At 40.6% G+C, this 18,810-nt stretch overlaps 1 protein-coding gene across 6 annotated transcripts in view; it reads right to left on the reverse strand.

The window, feature by feature from the left end:
- Window positions 1-18,810, reverse strand: part of EYA2 (EYA transcriptional coactivator and phosphatase 2) — a 93,490-nt gene that overhangs the window by 5,765 nt on the left and 68,915 nt on the right. For all 6 annotated transcript variants that reach the window (XM_065645368.1, XM_065645370.1, XM_065645372.1 and 3 more), the window contains 4 exons: window positions 7,956-8,045; window positions 2,226-2,284; window positions 902-1,062; window positions 245-359 (listed from right to left, as the gene is read on the reverse strand). In XM_065645368.1, the coding sequence (XP_065501440.1) occupies window positions 245-359; window positions 902-1,062; window positions 2,226-2,284; window positions 7,956-8,045 (425 nt within the window). The remainder of the gene's footprint in view (window positions 1-244; window positions 360-901; window positions 1,063-2,225; window positions 2,285-7,955; window positions 8,046-18,810) is intronic.

Consider the following 18,810-nt stretch of genomic DNA (forward strand, 5'->3'; position numbering starts at 1 on the left):
CCACAGATGACGTAGCTAAGAAAAGGCAAGAAAAAGGACTGGTTTTGCTTTTGCTCAGTTCGTCATCTCAAGCTCACTGCAACCCTTGATAACGTGAGTCTGGCAAACATGTGCAGACTGGCCTCCCACAGGTTTGGCCAGCAAAGTCCTACAAATGTGTCTCGATTTGTCTAGAGGGGGAAAAAAGGGGAAGCAAACGAGATCCTGGATCAAGCCTGTAGGCAAATCTTTAAGCTGTTCTTACCGGGAATGTATCAAATTCAGCGCCTTCAGAGCATGTGTAAGCCAGAGATCAGTCAGCGCTTCAAGTTCTGCTCTTAACTGCAGCCAGGTTTCCCTCTTAGGAGCTCCTATTAAACCTGTAAGCAGGGAAAAAGCATCTTTGCAGAAGCACAGACAGGGAGATTTGCAGAGCATTGTATGTAGAATGCCAAAGGGCTCCTGTCTGTGTTCTGAACCCTCTCTCTTCCACTACCCTCCTCATGGCCCTGGTGCCTTGTTAAAAACAAGCACTTATGATACAAGAATGCCTTCAGACAGAGATCAGTGATGTGTTCTGTGGAAAAAAAAACAAACTATATTTAGTTTTGAACTGTTTTCTTGCTTACTAAACATTTTTGAAAATTGGAGAAGGTTGCTTTCCTGCTAAAGAAATTACAAAATAAAGCCACACACACAGACTTGAATCCTTCTCAAACCACTAAACCAGGTATTTTAGCATATCTGCTGCAAATCCTGTACAGAACCTTATTTAAGGACGACTGCTGAAACACATGCTCAGCTCAGCGTGAGGTGTTCTTATCATGATGCTCTCTACACCTCTTCCATAGATGTCCCTAGCAGGGTCACAAGTATCTGGGAAGATGAAAGGCATGCTTATTGCTTGGCCATAGACACTTACCCCCTACATTGTTTTTGTAGGTGTTGTACATCTCTTTCACTCGACGGTAGCGGAATGCTAATTTCCTCATCCAGTCAACTCCCCCGTGAACACCCGAGCCCAGACACAGATTTGCACTGGCAGCTGAACTGTGAAAGCCATCTGCAGAAAAGTTGTATGTGCTGGGCAAGGGAGGAGAGAAGGGGAGAGGTCAGTATAATCACAGCCTATACGGTGCCAGGAAGGAGTAGAAACAATTGAAAAGAAACATGGAGACAAGTGGCAGCAGAGATATACGCAAGACATGCTTTACAAAACAGGAGTTCATCCCTAGCATGGTTGCTAGCACTGATTTGAAAAATGTTCTTACTGTAAACACAATGCACATTGCTTAGCACTCCCTGACAATTCTGAGGTTCTCTGGACTACAAAACATCTGACAACCCTCAGGTCACTGAAACTCCTCACCTGCCTCTCATCCAGGCTGCTAAGGTAACTGCAGAAATAGCCCCCAAATTAATGTTTTAATCAATGCCTGAACAACTATCTAGACTGCTTACAGGCCACTGGAGCCAAAGGATCTAAATATACAAGTGGCTTTTCAGTGCACTGCAAAGCACAAAGTAGCATTTCAGTTACAGCAAAAAATCTTTCAAGGGTTCTATGCAGAAGGAAAAGTCTCTTCCCTGAAATACTTGGGTTTTGTGCTGTTTCTGAACCAATTTCTCATAACAACCAGTCATAAAAACACAAACTGTAAAGCTCTGTATGGGCCCTGCACATTTTATTCTTACGCCTATTACCATGACTCTACAGGCAACACTGTGAAAAGCAGATGTAATTGTACAGAAACAGTTTTTACGTACATTATGATCTAATTTATGCAAATAATCATATCATTTGGTGCAGTTTTGATTCAAGTTTCTACCAGTCACAAGGATCTGGCATGGCAAGGTCCATAATCCTCACCACTAAGCCCATTCATTAGAGATTGGGCAGGGGGAAACCTTTCAATCTGTTTTTGAAGTGTTTTGGCCAAGTCTGTGCCAATGGGCTGGGCAGATCATATGAGAAATTAGTGGTGTCTGACTGGATTTCAACCTCATTTTAGATATATTTCCCAGAATGGTTCAGTATAGCCAGGGCTTAACAGTAGGCACAGGCATATTAATGTGAGAAAGGGGACACTGCTTCTGCATGCTTAATAAATGCAGACAGCAGGGAGCCAGGGAGGGGAGAGGGCGCATGGATGAGAATGTTATTTTACATCACTGACCAGCCCCCTGCTATTTTCAAACAGCTGCCGACTACCTGACCTGCAGTTTCCAGCCTGGAGATCCCGTACCTTAGATCTTGACCGTTGTCATCTGATGATACATCATCTATGTGGATCTGGTCACAGTCCTGAGAAGCAAATGAAAAAAAAATGTAGCAGAGTAAGTATATGCTTTGAAAAAATATTTGAAAGAATGTAATGAAAAATTACTTTAAGGGTAATATTAAGGAGATAAAATCTTACATATTGCTAGTATTGTCTGGCATTGTCTAGCCAGTTAATTGTTAGGAATAAGTATAACATAGCACAAAATATGAACAGAGTGTTTGTGTGTGATCTGCTGTGATTTAAGGGCACAACAGCTCTTGAATAATACAGTAAGTGAAACTCCTTCCTATGTAGACAGGACGGCAAGAGATGCTTGTGTTTTAGCCAGGAAAACTGTGTTTTTTAAACTTTGTATGCATGATAAGGCAGAGATTTGGCAGCCTTTCCTCCTATGAGAATAGTACTTTGGACAGGAGGTGCATGCCCACATAACTACAAGGGGAGGTGATCTGTCTGAAAGACATTTCCAGAGATGCCTGTCCTGCCAGTGTTTTCCCAGGTTGTTCTGAGAGGGCTGAGCTTCCTTTGATCTGCGGAGATGCTGGGCTGAAGCACTGAGAGCAGCACCCTTTCACAGCCCCAGCCACAGTTAAGGAATGATGTGTGTCAGTAATGGGGAAATCTCTGCAGAGGAAATTTAACCAGAATATGTACTTGGAGCTCAGCCCACACGAAGTGTGTACTCTAGATCTTATCTTCCAAAATTCTTCATTGTTTGAATGGTGGAGGCCCTGCCTCAAAAATTTGAGAAATGTTATTTCTTCGGTTTCTTTCCTAGTCTTAGCATTAAGATTAGAAAGAGAAAAATCAGGAAGCTTCTCCCACCACCTTAAATCTCCTTTCTCCATGACCCTTGCAGGGAAGAACAAAACAGAAAGCCTTCAAGCTGATGAACACTATCTTTTGTTCTGGTTGATTTTTCAACAGAGGTAGAACCACTTGGTACAACAGGACTCCAAAGTCAGAATAACTGCAGCTAACCAAGGTAGTTATTCTTCACCGCTTCAGTATTCTGTAAACCACAGAATGTCTTGCCGCCTTTACAAAATTATGAGTTTTGCGAATGACTCTAAATTAGCCTCTTTAAAAAACAAACACCCCCCTTCGAAAAACAACAAAACCCCAAAAAACCCAACAACAACAACGAAAATCCCCAAACACGTAACCAAACTTTCTATCAAAGGCAAAATATCACAGATAGTTCTTATCCATAATTAGATTTTCTGCAGCATTTATTTTAGGTAATTCTCAAAAAGACACATGATTTTATCTTGTTCTTGTGTCACTGGCCCTCTTATCAACCTATCACTGGGGTGTATATTTCTGTATGTAACTGAAGCCAAGTGGCTGAATAACAGATCTCTGCTGGCACCTCTCTCTCTCCTCTACCCCCATCATTTTTTAAGCCCCTCTCCCAATAGCTGTTGTGAGCCATGCTGGGATAATATCGATGCAGCCCACTCCACTTCAGTTGTATGATGCAGGGCATTAAGTCAGGGGAAAGGTATTTGTGGAGAGGTCTGTTTTTCTCATTTGTGAATGAATTGTTCTGTACACTGAAGTGTGACAACAGTAGCTATCACATTTCTAACTTAATAAAATACCATGACACTTGGTGAGACACTACCTCATAGTCCACCGGCTGAGCCTATCATGTTACTGACTGAAACACAGGGAAGCTGGTTAAAGCCAGAATATGGACCATGTTTTACTACTTGGTTATGAGACTAATTTTTCATTCCTGCAGAATCTCTTTGAAATCTTAGTGAGTGGGGAATCAAGGCAGGATATCTGGGCTGCTGAAAAGAAGGTCCAGATTGTTCAAATGCAAGTCTGCAATGGGGACATATCGCAGTTTTCGCATCTGCTGACTTTTAAAAACGATAGTCTAGGATCAAAAAGGTATATGATGTGTGGCACGTACACCCTGTGACCAAGTCAAACGTGTAAGGCCTAAGTCAACCCTCACAACTCTGGGAACGGAACTGTTTTTACTGTTGTGATATCTCTAGGCCAGTCTGTGCTACACGACTTGCCTCCAGGTGGGACCAGACCCTTCTACCCACATGGAAGGGAGCCCGAGCTAATGCAGCTGTGAAATGGTGCTGCAGGCTTGGAGAAAGCTTCCGCTGTCTCCTTGTGAAGTACAAGCTGTTCCTGAGAGCACGTGCTTATCACTTATGATTATCACTTATGATCCCTCTGAATACTCTCAAGGTATGTCTTGTGCACATATGAAAACAACTTACGAACGCAGAGGTTGTCTGTGTATCAGGACTGTGCTAGAGATTTTTAAAAATCTCATGGATTCATTGATCAGTCAAGCTTGCATCCCTCATTAGGCAGGGGGGTGAACAGTTCCCAGAACACAAAACCCCCAGGGATGGCTCTGAAAGGCAGTAACTTGTAAACACACTAATCCCCTTGTTTGTTAATTCCTCATCCCCCTTGTCAGACCCCGTCTTTAATACCTGTTTTGCAGAGTGCTACACAAAAATATCTCCAGAGGGACAGAGGGCGGAAGGTACCATTCTGTAGCCAGCCTTGCACTATGAACAAAAGGCATGTGGAAGAAAAAGCACAACCTGAGTTCATATTCTAACTTCCTTGTGATTTGTATCCTTGGGCAACTCCTTTTCTCCCCTGATTTCCCAAAAGGGGAATAGAGAGTGAGAACAACCTGCAAAGCAGGGCAATGCCTGTGTCACTGCATGCCCTGGAAGTGCAACACACTGGCTGCCCTTGTCAGTGTTTGGTGCCTTGATTTTTTGCTAAAGGGCAGGCACACCACTAAGCTGGGCTTCAACAAGCATCGACTTCCCCCTGCCCTGAGTCAGCTGGAAAAAAAGTCCAGCTTCTCTCTCTGTTTTGCTATGTTTAGCATTTTCTACTAGGAGTACTCTTGCTTTGGTCTTGCATGGGGCAACTATCCTACTGCTTTCTCAGTTACAGCTTCTTTCACCCTGCCCCACCACAGAATATAGTCAGAATTGGTTTCAGCCCTGTGTCGTTTTAGCTTATTTTGTCTTGTACAGACCAGTGCTATACCACATGATGGTGCTAATGTATATGGTAATGTTTGTGGGTCTAGAACTGAATCAGCTTCTGTGCTTGTTTTTTATCAACATCTTTTTTCAATATTGTACACTGCATTTTTTTTAAGCCTAACACTTGGTGATGTATGATCCTTAAATATCAAACCTGACTTTTATTTGTCACCCCAAATGAAAGAGTAGGATGGTTAATGAACAGAGATGGATTATTCTGTTATTGCAAATTCTTCTAAACTGAAATGGCTTTGTTTGGAATGTGACATTTTGTAGAGAACATTTACTTCTCTTGAATTCTACCTCATCCCTCATGTTTTTCATTCAAAAGGCTTAGTGAAAACCAAAACAACTTAGTTTTGGTTTTGTTTGACAAAAACTTTGGTTTGTTTCACTTATCAAGCACATGTGAAAAGGGAAAAACTGAAAATTTTCAGTAGAAAATGATCTTATCTTTCCAGCTACCTGGTCCATGCATCATCATTTAGAACACTTAGTGGTTTTATCTTAGTGCTGAACCTAACATAGAATTGTTTCACAATGCTATCTCCTTGCTTGTTTCTGCTCTGGCTAGCTGGAACCCTGCTCGTTTTCAAAAGTTCTTAATGTTTTTCATGGTTTTCAGCCGTCCAGGTCCAGTAATGAGTTGTTCTCACCTTTAGGTGCCCATGTTGTCCTTTTTACACCCTCTAACAAGACCCTTAAGGCTATACTGACTCACTGATTCAGCTGCCAACTTTGTGTTTCTCAATTTTTTTACTAAAAGCAGGTAAGTTGATAAGTTAGCCTAGGAAATAAGCAAAAATTGCTTCTCTTTTCTCATGCAACAACAAAATAGCACTAGTAACACAAATGTTTTTGTAGCCCAAACTACTTAAAGACAACCTCCCTGAATATTTTGCTGAACGGATATGTCCTGTAGCACCTGACTGTCTTTCTGTGTTGGAGATGGAGCCCAGGTATTTTGCAGGAAGTTCTGATTTCTATTTGGAGACACAGTGCTGAACTTTAGCTCCTCACTGGACTAGTTCTCACTCGGTTACATAGTTCTGCTGGAAAGAGAGAGTCCTATATCTGGGGGATTTTTGTTTAGTTTTTGCTTCCTCAGTGTCAAGAAACCACAAAAGAAATACAACATACTAACTTTTTAGAATTAAAAACATTGCTCTGCCTTTGTGGCTGAAGAAGAACTTGAGAGGCCACGTGAGACAAAACCGACCTAAGGACTCGGCTTCTAGCAGCCAAAGCTGTTACTGACTGATAAATGTGCAGAATTTGACTGAGGCCAGACAATTTGCTACTTTGTTTCATTTTTATAGTGGTTAAGTGAAGCCAGGAGAAAACTTGTTTTAAAGTGATTTGCCAACTTAGATGCTCGCAAAAGCTCGACAGTCAGAGGGTTTCTGGAAGGTGGTTTTGTGCAGAACGTGGAGCTTTGTTGCACCACATGTTGAGATCTGATAGGGGAAAAGTGCTGATTGCGTATTAAATATTATCACTACTTATACAGAGCCCTGGGCTCCCACAGAGCAGTGCTCTTTTTTTTTTTTTTTCCTAAGAGAACGATGTTTTCACTTTGTACTTCCCTTATCCTCATCACAAACTGCCTCTCTGAAAAAAGTTGAAAGAGGAAAAATGTCAGTTCAGGTGTTACCCACTACTTGTCTTTGAAAGGAAATGAAAATTGTCAGCAAGTGAAACCTTGGATTGTAAGGAGACAGGTGGCAGGAAAGGATGTGCCTCCTGTAATTCAGAGGACCACAGTGCAATTAAGCAGTGAAGGAACGAGAAATTCTTGCTGAACTCATCAGGCACAGAAAAAAGTTCTCTTGTTTCATCTGGCACAGACACAAATTCTTCCCTTTTCAAGTGAAAAAAAGACCATAGAAGTCTGCTCCTGGATGCCACATTTTTTTCCTCTGAACACCTCCAAGCAGTACGCCGACTCTAAGGTGCACACAGTACAAACTCATCTTACTCTCTTTGTATGTGACTACTTCTACTGATTGCAGATACAAACAACTTTTCATCGGCACATCAGCACTGTACAGCTCTTTCGCAGCTGGTGACAGAATTCTACTAGTGTCACTTTGCTTGAATTTTACCCTATGTTCAAAAGGGTTTTCATTTTATATAAGGCACAGTCTGATCTAACCATGCCGCAATCAGGAAGGATTTTTCCTCTTGCTCTTTCATGTTGAAACTCCTGTAGTTTCATCCTGCAGTGTGCCTGAGCTTGAGCAGACCTGCTCTGTCTCTGTGTGCAGCTTACTCAAGAACAGAGACCATCTTTAAAACCTCCGCATTGGCTCATAGCTAACTGCTACCTGCCCCAGAGGATCTGTGCTAATTTAGCTTAACAAAATTATTAAATAGCAAATTTCAGAAGAACCGGCAGCAATGTCCTCATTATTAGATTTAGTAAAACTGCCAAAAGCCATCATTGTTACTATGTATTTAGAAGAAAATTCCTTAACAGAATGAAGATGTCAAAGGGACACAGTAAAGTATGCTTCCAATAAGTCATCTAAGGCCTGTTTCTTTGGGGTCAAAAATACAAGTTTCTTGGCCAGAAAAACAAGTTTGTAGACCAGATGCAAATGATTAGAAAGAGAGACGTTAAATAAAATAAGCAGCTACGTACCTCCAGGTCATTAAAGAACAGATGTGTATCTGCAAGGTTGAAGATCATTTCTTCCATCATAAGACCTATCCGCACAGACGTTGTAGTGTCCTGTTAGGGGAGAAAAAGTTTTTTTCCGTCCACTTTGATTTTCTTTTTATTTTTCTTTTTTTTTCATTATTTTTGGGTGGGGGGTGTGGGGTGGGAGGAAGGGTGGAAGATCTTAGAGCAAGCAGAGGATCTACACATTCCTCTTTCTGAAGAAATGCTTATTAATTTTATTTCCCAAGTATATCTTAACATGATTTTTCCCATCCTTTAATTTGCTCTCCTAGATAACCAAATTCTGTTATTCGAAGGATGTCTGTGGCTCACCTTGACCTACAATAGCCCACGCACTTCAGATGATATAACAAGAACCTTTAAACACTACCTAAGAATTACTTCAGTAGGTTAGACCAAGAATTGATTTCCAATGGTGTCATTAGTGAACAGTTAGGAGACAGTTACGATCGACAGAGCACACAGAGGTTGATCCTTTCAGGAATGGCTGTACCCAGCCCCACGTGCTGCAATATTCAGTGAGTCTCAGTCACTTTGCCACGTCTCTCATACATAAAGTCAACCACCTTTCCCATCCCCAAACGACTGACCTTCTACCTAAACCCACAGCAAAAGCACAGAAACTCACTGATGCAAAGAAGGTCCCCAGCAGAACATTTTCTTACTCATTAAACACTTCAAAAACGAAAGTGAAAATAATGTGTGGTTAATTTGATAAACACTCATAGTTCAAAACCATTGTGCCTGTTCAAACTCAACAACAACAGACAACAGAAAAGAAAAAGAAAAGGAAAAGGAAAAGGAAAGGAAAAAGAAAAAGAAAAAGAAAAAGGAGAAGAGAAAAAAGAGAACATTCCCACAACAGGCTTTTATTTGTAATTCATCTTCATTAAGACAGGGATCTCTCATCTGTATGTGGGTGGTTTTCCTCCACTAAAGTTACAAGCCATGCTAAACCAGGGCAGATTTATATGTAGTCTCTGCTCTAATTTTCTGCAGATTTCTGTGGAATCATGTTATTTTATGACAGGACAGTAATGAATTAGTTGAGGAGCTCTTAACAAGGAGCACAATGTTTGGAAGATGAGTACATTTCAATCAACCTTTGCGGCAGATGCTGTTGACATGGATGGTGTATTACACACTAACCTAATTATTACGCATTCTTGGTGTAGTTCTCTTTAATTAGAGCTGAATGGCTATGGTTTCAGCCATGTGTGTGACTCACGAGCATTGTGCCCATCTGAAGAAAAGCTCTGTCACTCATGTTTAAACACGCTCATTGCTGTCCCAGAAAGAAGGGCACTTTCTCCTCTGGGCAAAAAGTGAACTTCAACAGACTTGCCTTGAGCATGTCTCTAATTTTAAGCCCCAAACCTGCTCCTCTGACAAGGCACAGGGACACAGGCATAATCAGGGCATCTGACTGTGGCCCCATGCGAACAGCACTGAATCAAATTTTACTACCCAGGTGTAGTTACACAGGGGAACTGTTTTGAAGAAAATATGCTGCTAGGAAGAAATTATTTTGTAAAATAGTTTTTAATGAAGCAATTTATTTTTATACATTTCAAGGATCATTAGCCTTTAAAACTCTTTCAGGAAATCTCATTGGTTGGTATCTGTCATTTATCCTCTTAGTTTTGTCTTTAGCTTTATTGGTATTAATCACTAATGGGGACTAGGAAACATTTCCACAGTGCATGAAGTTACCTTCTCTTATACTAAACACTATGGAAATTAAACTTTAGAAGAGAGAGGGGAAAAAAAAAAATCTGTCTCTTGAGATACAGAATATGATGGAATGAAAAGAAAACAGAAAATGTACTTTACCACCCAGAGGGGAAGTCATTTGGGGAAATGATTTGGCATCGCTGCTTTCACAGTATGGACATTTCCTCTATAGCAAGGCATGCTTCCAAGTCTTAAAGAGGCTGATAAAGTTAAAAGGCAAATCAGCGCTCCCAGTATGATATAGGTGTCTAGAGGCACTAGGCCAGGGTTCCACTGGCAGTTATTTATTTGCATTACTGCAGCATCTAGAAGCACTAGTCCCAGACTTGAACCCCACTGTGCTGGAGGTTGTACATACACAGAGGAAAGACAGTCGCTACAGCTTTCAATTCAAGTATGAACAAACAGGAGAATGAGACTGACGGAAAAGCACCAAAACGAGATAGGTATATCAGTCAACATGTTGTCCAAATTCTCTGTACAGTGTGTAAATAATCTGAAAGAGAATTATACAATTTATCTGAAGATGCTGATGGAGAGCTCTTCCTAAGCATAGAAACCCTGTACCACTAAAGGCTGTCTCTGTGCTGCAGGGGATGTCCTGGTGAACTGCTAAAGCCCGTGTTAGTGTGAGCTTAGCAGAGCAATGCAAAGTTGCTGCATTCATATTGATGATCCCTGCTAACATGTCCTTCCATAGCAAAAGTGCACCCTGGAGCCCTGGGAACAAGCCAATGTTTTCTGATGCGTATGAGCCCAAGGAAGAATGGACCAGACAGCCTGAAATAAAATCTCCAGGAACCACGTTTTACAGTGAAAACAGATTAATCTAAAAACTCGACCCTGAGTGCTTGTTTAGTAACTTGAGAAAAGTGAGGTCCTACCCCTCTGCTAATCTACAAGTCATGCTTTCACAAACAAGGACAATGAAAGGCAGGGATAGAAAACAGGCAATAAACTCCTTTTGTAAATAAAACCTCCAGCACCACAGCGTACCCCTACATGTCTCACCTCTGCCACACACCGCTGTTGGAGCTTCCTTAGGGATGAAATTAAACAGCTCCACAAATTAGTTTTGGTGCTTCCCGCTGGTGCTAGGACATGACAGACTCCTGCCCCTCCAACACAACACTGTGACAGGCTTCTTCCCATCACCAGGGGAAATAAGGACCAGGGGAGCAGTGGTCATTCTGAAGTATTCATTCTCAAAGAGCTTGATATGCTGCCTCCTCAATAAATGTTCACTCCCACTTTTAATGAAGAAGACTAGTAGTTTCACAGCTGCCCATTTCTGCTCAGTGCACATCTTGAGGGAACTGAGAGGTAGAAAGTAGAAAGCCCCCTATTCCCCACTACTCCTTCATAAACAATAAATGACCAAACATACAAAGAGTAAGATAAGCCCTTTTTTAATGTTTTGGATCAAAAATGTTTGCCCTAAAGAGCATTCTCAGACATGTCTCTCTGCAGTTTCTGTCACAGCTGTGACTTTCAGGTAAGGAAAGTTCCTGACAACAGCAACGCCTTGTGAGCAAGATGATTTCCACTGTGAGGCACTGCCAGCTCCCAGCCCCATATCTGCTTGTTTGGGGGAATTTTGCTGCCTGTTCAGCAGATAGTCCTACTAGAGGAAAAGATAGACGACAGAAGCCTAATCCTAATCCTTGAACTAGTTCTGTACATTTGAAGTGAATTGCATTTTAAAATTACAGTTTGAGTTCAATTATGTCCTCCAAGCTAATAACACCTTGCTTGAAAATAATTGGTTTGTTTTCATTTTGTCCCCTCATTTTGAGTAATAGGATGATAGAAGTTGGCTAAAAGGAGCTTGTTGAACAGCTTTCACTCCATCTTCACTTTAAGATGACTTCCACAAAAAACTGGAGGTGATATTTCCCTATTACAGCAGTGGATTAAAGTAGGAAGTTAGGTCTGCTCACTGCATGTGAAACTCCAACTAATCTGTATTTTAGCAAAGCAAAGGGAATGCAGAATGTGTAGGCATACCCAAATTAGCTTTAAGCTACCAAAGGTGGGTACAAATAGCTGCAAGTGTGTTGCAGCACGTGCTATGTTAAGTCCCTAGACCCTTTTTCAGGAGCTGACCTACACAAAAGCTTGCATTGCTGGATCTTCACTACTAAAGCTACTGGCATTACCTACACAAAAGCTCACGTGCATTGCAGCCACACTTCAAACTGCACCATCAGCATCCTCCCAAATGGCTCTGTATTAAAACTTTCTCACCACCAGTCTCCTGAACCATGGAGACTGACTCTTCATAAACTGCTTATACTTGCCCTAGAGTATGCATTAAAAAGACATGTATTTGTTAACACTGCAGTTACTACTAATCCGGTTGGCTGGATGTCCACAGCCAGCTCTCCCCTCTTGTACACTGTAATTTTGCAAGGAAGAGAGAAGCAGACTTATCTCTGGCAATCTCTCAAGTGCAAGTCACTCTCGCCTCCGATCCTGGCTCCAAAGCCCATTCCAAGCCGCTGCCTTGCAGGTACCCTGTTCAGACTTGCAGGCCATTAGCAAAGGGGCGAAGCTGGCTCCTTTGAGACAGATTACAAATCAGCCTGTTGGCTGACTCTGCTTCTATTTAGCAGTGTGCCAATTAACCCGACATTCAAAATGTTAGGACAAAGTCATTCTGAGCGTGCAGCTTGGATTCAGACCTGTCCCACAGCCCTCACCACTTAAAAAAAAAAAAAAAAAGATAACAAAAAGCCTTCGTATTTAAAATTAATCAGGCTCTTTAAATCCCTGCCAAATACCTGTTTATGCCATGAGCAAATAATGACTTTTCTACAAGAAAGAAAGTATTAATTAAGAGTATTCATCAGACTCCTATTCTCTAGGGTTGATCTGCCACAGGTGTCAGCCAGAGGTGAGAGATGGATTAGTATAAAATCAAGGGCTTTCTAAGTTAAATCTCCTCCTTGTGGATAGCTGTTAATAATGAAGTTGTCACCAAAAGAAAGAATTTAATAGTTTAAATTGGGTTTAATTACTTGGAAACTCCTGGAAAATGGACCAGCTTGGTTGTAGAATAAAAATAACAATCATAATAAAAAAAGTGAAGATACAAATGCCTGGGTCACATGTTTGAACAAAAAGAGGCTGTGAGAATAATCATTCCTTGGTTGTAACATTCTATACCTTGGTCAGAATTTGAGACATGAACAAGGCTTTCCCATAATAATGGGAAATTAAGCATGTGCATCACTTCTAGTTCAAGTAAGTCCACGTCTTTTTGTGGAAGAGAACACATTTAGCTCTTTTACTACACTTAAATATCTTAGCTTGCAATTTTATCTTTTTTATAGACACAGGCTACACCTCGATCTAGCTTCTCCAAGCTTTTAAGTGAGAGAGCGAATATTTGTGAGAAAAGTTGTTTTAAACAAAGCAGCTCAGGAGCTGAAAGCCATTTTCGGAAGTGACTTAAGTGACTACACTTCAAACTTAAAGATGGATTGTCCTTTTTCAAATAGAATCACCCAGCTTTTCAGGCGTTAAAATTTTTTCCCCCAAAATGAAGAACTATTTTTTTACCTAAATATTGATATATCCAGGTTTATTATACAATCTATTGAATTTAAATTAATAGTGTCCATGTTCGTCACAGTGTGACCTTGTGAAAAGTCCGTGCTAGACAGAGAACAAATATAATTTAATCCCTTTTCTTCAGATACCTTTTCGTATTCATCCTTACTGTGGCTTGAGAGGTACTTCCAAAGTATTGCTTATTATTTAGTGAAGGAATTTTTTACTGTCATGTATCTGTTCAGAAATGGTTGAAGACTACACCTTGGAAATTATTCCAATAAGCAAATGGGCATGTCAGCCACTAAATCCTCACCTTCAAGAGCACACAGAGGCTGAAAAGGTTCTTGTCCGTCTCTAAATGAACTATGCTTAGGGACTTATCCAGTGTCTGAACCCACGAGTTCTGAAAAGGATCCCAGACCCATGGGAATACTGTATTTAAATACACATTAAAAGCTGGGCTATGATGCTTGAGAATGAATTGCAGTTATTTTTATTTAGTAATATGAGAAATTCATGACCAAAAACCTACGAATAATTTATTTTTCCTATACAGGGCATAAATGTCAAAAGAGGGAGTGGAATTTAAACTAAATACATCTTCATTCCACTTCTCCTCCTCCCAGGAAAATCACTGTATTTCTGTATGTTAGCCCTTGATAGCCCTGTAAAAAATACAAAACTCCTGGAAAACTTGGTGGGAACACATCCCAGTGTGTAATCCCCAGCACAACTGTATATTTTGCACATACAACTTCTTAACACAGTTATGTCCCTTTGTAGTTTTTTTTAAAAACTATTTTTTCCTTAAAATCAAGTCATGATTCAGTGATATTAGAAAGCAGGTTCCCTTTACTCTTGATACTGGATTGTCAGACAAGCAATCTGCTCTATATTTTACATCAAAAATAATTCTTTAATACTTCCAAATGCCGCACGTGAACTTTGCTTAGAAAACACTCTGCTCACCTAAGCTCCAGGACAAGAGGTTACATGTAGAGGAGCTCAGAGCATCTCCCATGCCCACCGTCTCAGCTGGTGGACCTGGTTTTCCTGTTTCTGCTGCTGCTTCTCATCAGCCAGTACAGATGATAAACACAGATGTTTGCTCCCGAAATACACATTTGAAATAATCAATGGCTGGAATTATTTACTCCCTTCTCTCCAATAATGAACTAATAATTGATATAGCAGCATGTCTAAAGTAACAGACTTTTTTATTACCTGCAGTGATTGAATGCTTTTTTAATTTAACTTAAAAAGGCATTAAATACAAGGTTTAGCCTCCAGTGGGGAAAAAAGTCTCCAACTTCCTCAGAAAATCCTTTCCAAATTGTATTCATCTTGACTTAATCCATGATCTACTGAGTGAATTAGGCTCTATTTGTTTTGAAAATCTATTTTATGGAGTTCCAAGGACTGTGTTTTCCTTAGGAAGGGCTTATTCTGCCTTTCTGACCAGGATGCCTGCTAGCAGCCCTCAGCATAGGCCTCTGCAGGTTTTTAATGTCCCAAGGTGCCCCACACATATGACTAACAAAATGTAAATAAACACAGCTGAGCCAGTAAGAAATTGGAAGGTTTTCTCATTAAAGAAATAAAATAAACAGATGTCCTTAAGCACTTTGGCTCATGTTTGTCAAAGGAATGGAAAACTCTCAGATGTTTGAACAGCAGTAGTGATATAAGGCCACATCTCAAGCGAGAGAAGAAGAAAAAAAGCAACGCCATTGCACTTAGAATTAACTAATAGTTCTCAAGGGAGAGTGCTTTTGATTTGAACCTTAGCAACTTCTACAAATAGTTTTTAACAGCCAAGCAATAAACTGGGGTTTTATTCCTTCTCAGTTTGTAAAGTAGTAAAGGACAGATTCAGCCATTAGAAGCATGAATCACCATCAGATTTGATTAAATCCCTATGGTGTTTCAAGCAGGTCCTGGCTTCAGGGTCCTGTGAGAGAACAAAGCAAGGAAAAGCACAAGCTACCTGAAGGATCCAATGAAAGCAGAAAAATAATTAAAAAAAAAAAACCAAACCAACGACAAACAAAATAACCTAGGATTTTATAAGGATCTCAAGTAGAGCTAAGCAAGAACTTTTCAATGACCTTTTTTTTTTTTTAAATTGGAAATTATAATTCACTTAAAGGAAAACTTTTTGTAGAACATATAACTGCCAGTGAAACTTTTGAGGAACAAGGTTTCTTAGATCCACAACATCATTTCTAGTGAGAACAAGACAGCCCAGTTCACAGACAGCCAACATACAGCAGCTATGACATTTGCTAGAAATGCTAGAAAATCGTGTTTATGTCCTGTACTTCAGCTACCCTATCCAAAAGGTCTATTGGCCTCGCTATTATTGCAGGACCAACCCTCTCCTAGTCCTTCACATACCTGTGCCACTGCAAGTCCCTCATCACAGAGGCAGAGCCTGTGGTTGCACAGGCTGGAAACTTCAGTGCATGCCTTGTCTCGATCTCACCGATACCTGTCTGCTTACAACATAGATAAATCTAATGTTGCCACTTCTGATATGCAAAAGCAATAAAAAAATATGGCTATCATAGAAAAAAACAGCTTCTACATCAATTGAGCAACTACAAGGCAAACTGCAAGTACCCACTGAATGCAGCCAGAGTGGCCACTCCAGGCAAAGCAACCGCAGAGTCCAGGCTCACAGGGACACGGTGTCATCCAGGCAATCTAAACACCTTGCAGTTCAGGTTAACTAGAATTTAGAACAGGACTTTGCACAACTCGGATTTAAAAAAGGGACATAATGTGCTCTATTATTTTTTGCAGTATGTTTTTCATAATTTGAGCCATTTCAAGATGCTGAACAATCTCAGAAATTGCTATGCATCTTACAGGGAATTTTATAGATTGTAACTCCCAGGTATCAGCAGACATTGTCAAAGTACTCATAAAGAGCCAAAATAATTCAATAATTTAGACTGTCCTTGTATTCAGTTTGTTAAGTCTGTGCTCAAAACAAAATCCTCTCCATTTGCTTCCACAATTTCAGAGTAACTTGCATGTAAAGATGAATTTTAACTCCAGATTTTGCTTTAATCATGATTCATTTTGACACTAAAATCCCAAGGAGTGTACCAGCACAGAACAAGAATACACATTCTGGGAACAATACAAAATACCGAGAAAAGGTATTAGCTTCACACATACCCCTCAGCTAGGGAAAACAACATACCCAGTATCCCCTTTTTTGTTGATACTAGTCCTTTGAAAAGTGTGAGAATGAATCTGCAATATAATACTTAAATTTCTCAGACTGAAAGAGATGCAGACTTTTTTTCCATGCCTTGACAACACAGACTATGGAACAAGCTTGCAAATATCTCAGTCAGAGAAAGGGGAATAGACTCGTGATTCTTTTGGCGCGGGAGTGCTTGCAATCTCTTTTTGTTGTGTCTGAACTAATACCACCAAAAGAGTCTTTCTGTATTGCGCCTAGTGGCTTCTAACAAATGGCCAAGCCCCTTCACTTTTACCCAACTCATGAAACCCTGGCAGCACTGTTATGATTTTGACCCATTTTTCCCATTATGTTTAGTCAGTGATTTGGCAGGCAGATCTCTGCAGCCATAGCAAAGACTGCGGCCATCTGACTGTTGAATGGGAGCGCCGCTATACGTGCCTGGAGGGATTAAAAGGGCTGGGTGGGCAGTACATTAAGCTGTAATGATGGTCTACATCTGTTGTGGTCTCTAGGCACATGGTAAATATTCTGCACCCATACAGTGATTACAAGCCTGCAGAACAGGTTTCTAAACTCTCCTGAACATAATACCCAGGGTTAACTGCCTGTGGAAGTTTGGGGTTTTTTTTCCTTTTGTTTGTCAGAGGACCTCCTGCTGAGAAACACAAGGGTGGAGAGATTTCCTTGGGTTCGACAGCTTTGCTGCCCCGATCACTTTGCCTGTGACTCTGTATGTTTGTGCAGGTCCAAATCCATTCAGCCACGGGCAAGAAAGCAAAAGGAGATGTGAATTTGCAGGCCACTCTGACAGCCACTATAAAGGTTGTACTACAGTGACCAGATGGGAAAGACATTAAGACCAAATGTCTGATGACCATGCAATCCACGGGATAGAACAAAGGGTTTGGGCAGAAGGGACAAAAAAGGAGCAGCCTAGGCTGGGCCATTCATTCATGCTTCCACCTTGAATAAATTTTGTGTTTTAACTTCTATTAATGTTGTGAGCACATTATTTTCCAAACACCTGACATAAACTGTCAATGCTCTGAGGAGCCTGTATCTATGGCAAGAACCACAGAGATTCCCCTCAGAAACCAAAGAGAATTTTCAAATGAAATCAGGTCATAAAACATACATTGAAGCATTAATGATTCATACAACTACAGCTGATAATCCTCTTTTTGAATTCTTCCCCCTCTTTTTTTTTTTTTTCAAAATCAGGTGGGGTTTTTTTGGACAGCTCCCTATTGCTGCCATTACCAAGGAAGGGACAACATGCAGAACAATTTGAAAATTTTCAGCTAAAGAATACAGGAGTTTAGACCCAAATCTCTGAGGCTATGCTTGATGTTCCTCCTCCTCTCTTCACAGAAAAATCACCCTAGAAAAAGGTGTTATTCTTCAGCTTAATCAACTTTATAGACTAATTCTTTGAGTGGCTGCATAGCAGCTCTACTAGCTTCACAGACAGGATGATACTGGGACATTAACGTTGGTCAGGGGAATGGAGAAGATCATATAAACTGACACTTTTTCTGGAGGAAGACATACAGAACCAAGACCTCTATGTGTGAGATTTAATTCAAAGCACGTGCATGTCTAATTACAGACACATGAATCTGTTATGATCAATTATGGACAAAACCAAGAATTTTTGGCCTTGACACTTAATTTACTTTGAGATTAACACTTCCTACATTATTTAACTAAGAGGTTCTAAAACTCTATTAACCTCCGGCTCACTGCTTCACTTGATAATTCAGCTCACTTAAATATTTTTTAATTGTGTTACTATTTAACAGTTCCCAGGACAGCCTGTCTGACTGTGCTGTATTTCCCTCTTGGTTAAAGGTCTGTTCCAAAGCCCACCAAAGCCTCTGGTTGTCTTTGGATCAAGCTGTTAGCCTATAATAGTTTTATAACACAACCATTTCCCTTATAGGAAAGCCCTGAGGAATCTTATACTGAGGAAACCAACTGAAGAACTACAAAAATATCCTTCTAGAGAAGTTTCTCAAAGACCCTGTTGTAATTTAATAGAAAAGGTGATTCATTCATTAAAAAAAGTCCTGTTTGTATCATTCTTTACATTTGTATAAAGAAAACAGGCAGCAGGAGTTTGTCATTTCATACCTTTAAAGGCCTTACAAAGCAGACAATCCCACGAGGTTCCATGTTTCCTACTCCCTTTTGCAGGCTGCTGCTCACAAGTACCCTGTCTTGGCCTAACTCTCAGTGCAGACAAAAGCAGCTTGGCCACTGCTGAGTGCTTTTCATAGAGCCTTTCTGGCCCCACTCCCC

This window comes from Caloenas nicobarica, chromosome 15 (assembly GCF_036013445.1).
Source record: "Caloenas nicobarica isolate bCalNic1 chromosome 15, bCalNic1.hap1, whole genome shotgun sequence".
Taxonomy (NCBI): domain Eukaryota; kingdom Metazoa; phylum Chordata; class Aves; order Columbiformes; family Columbidae; genus Caloenas; species Caloenas nicobarica.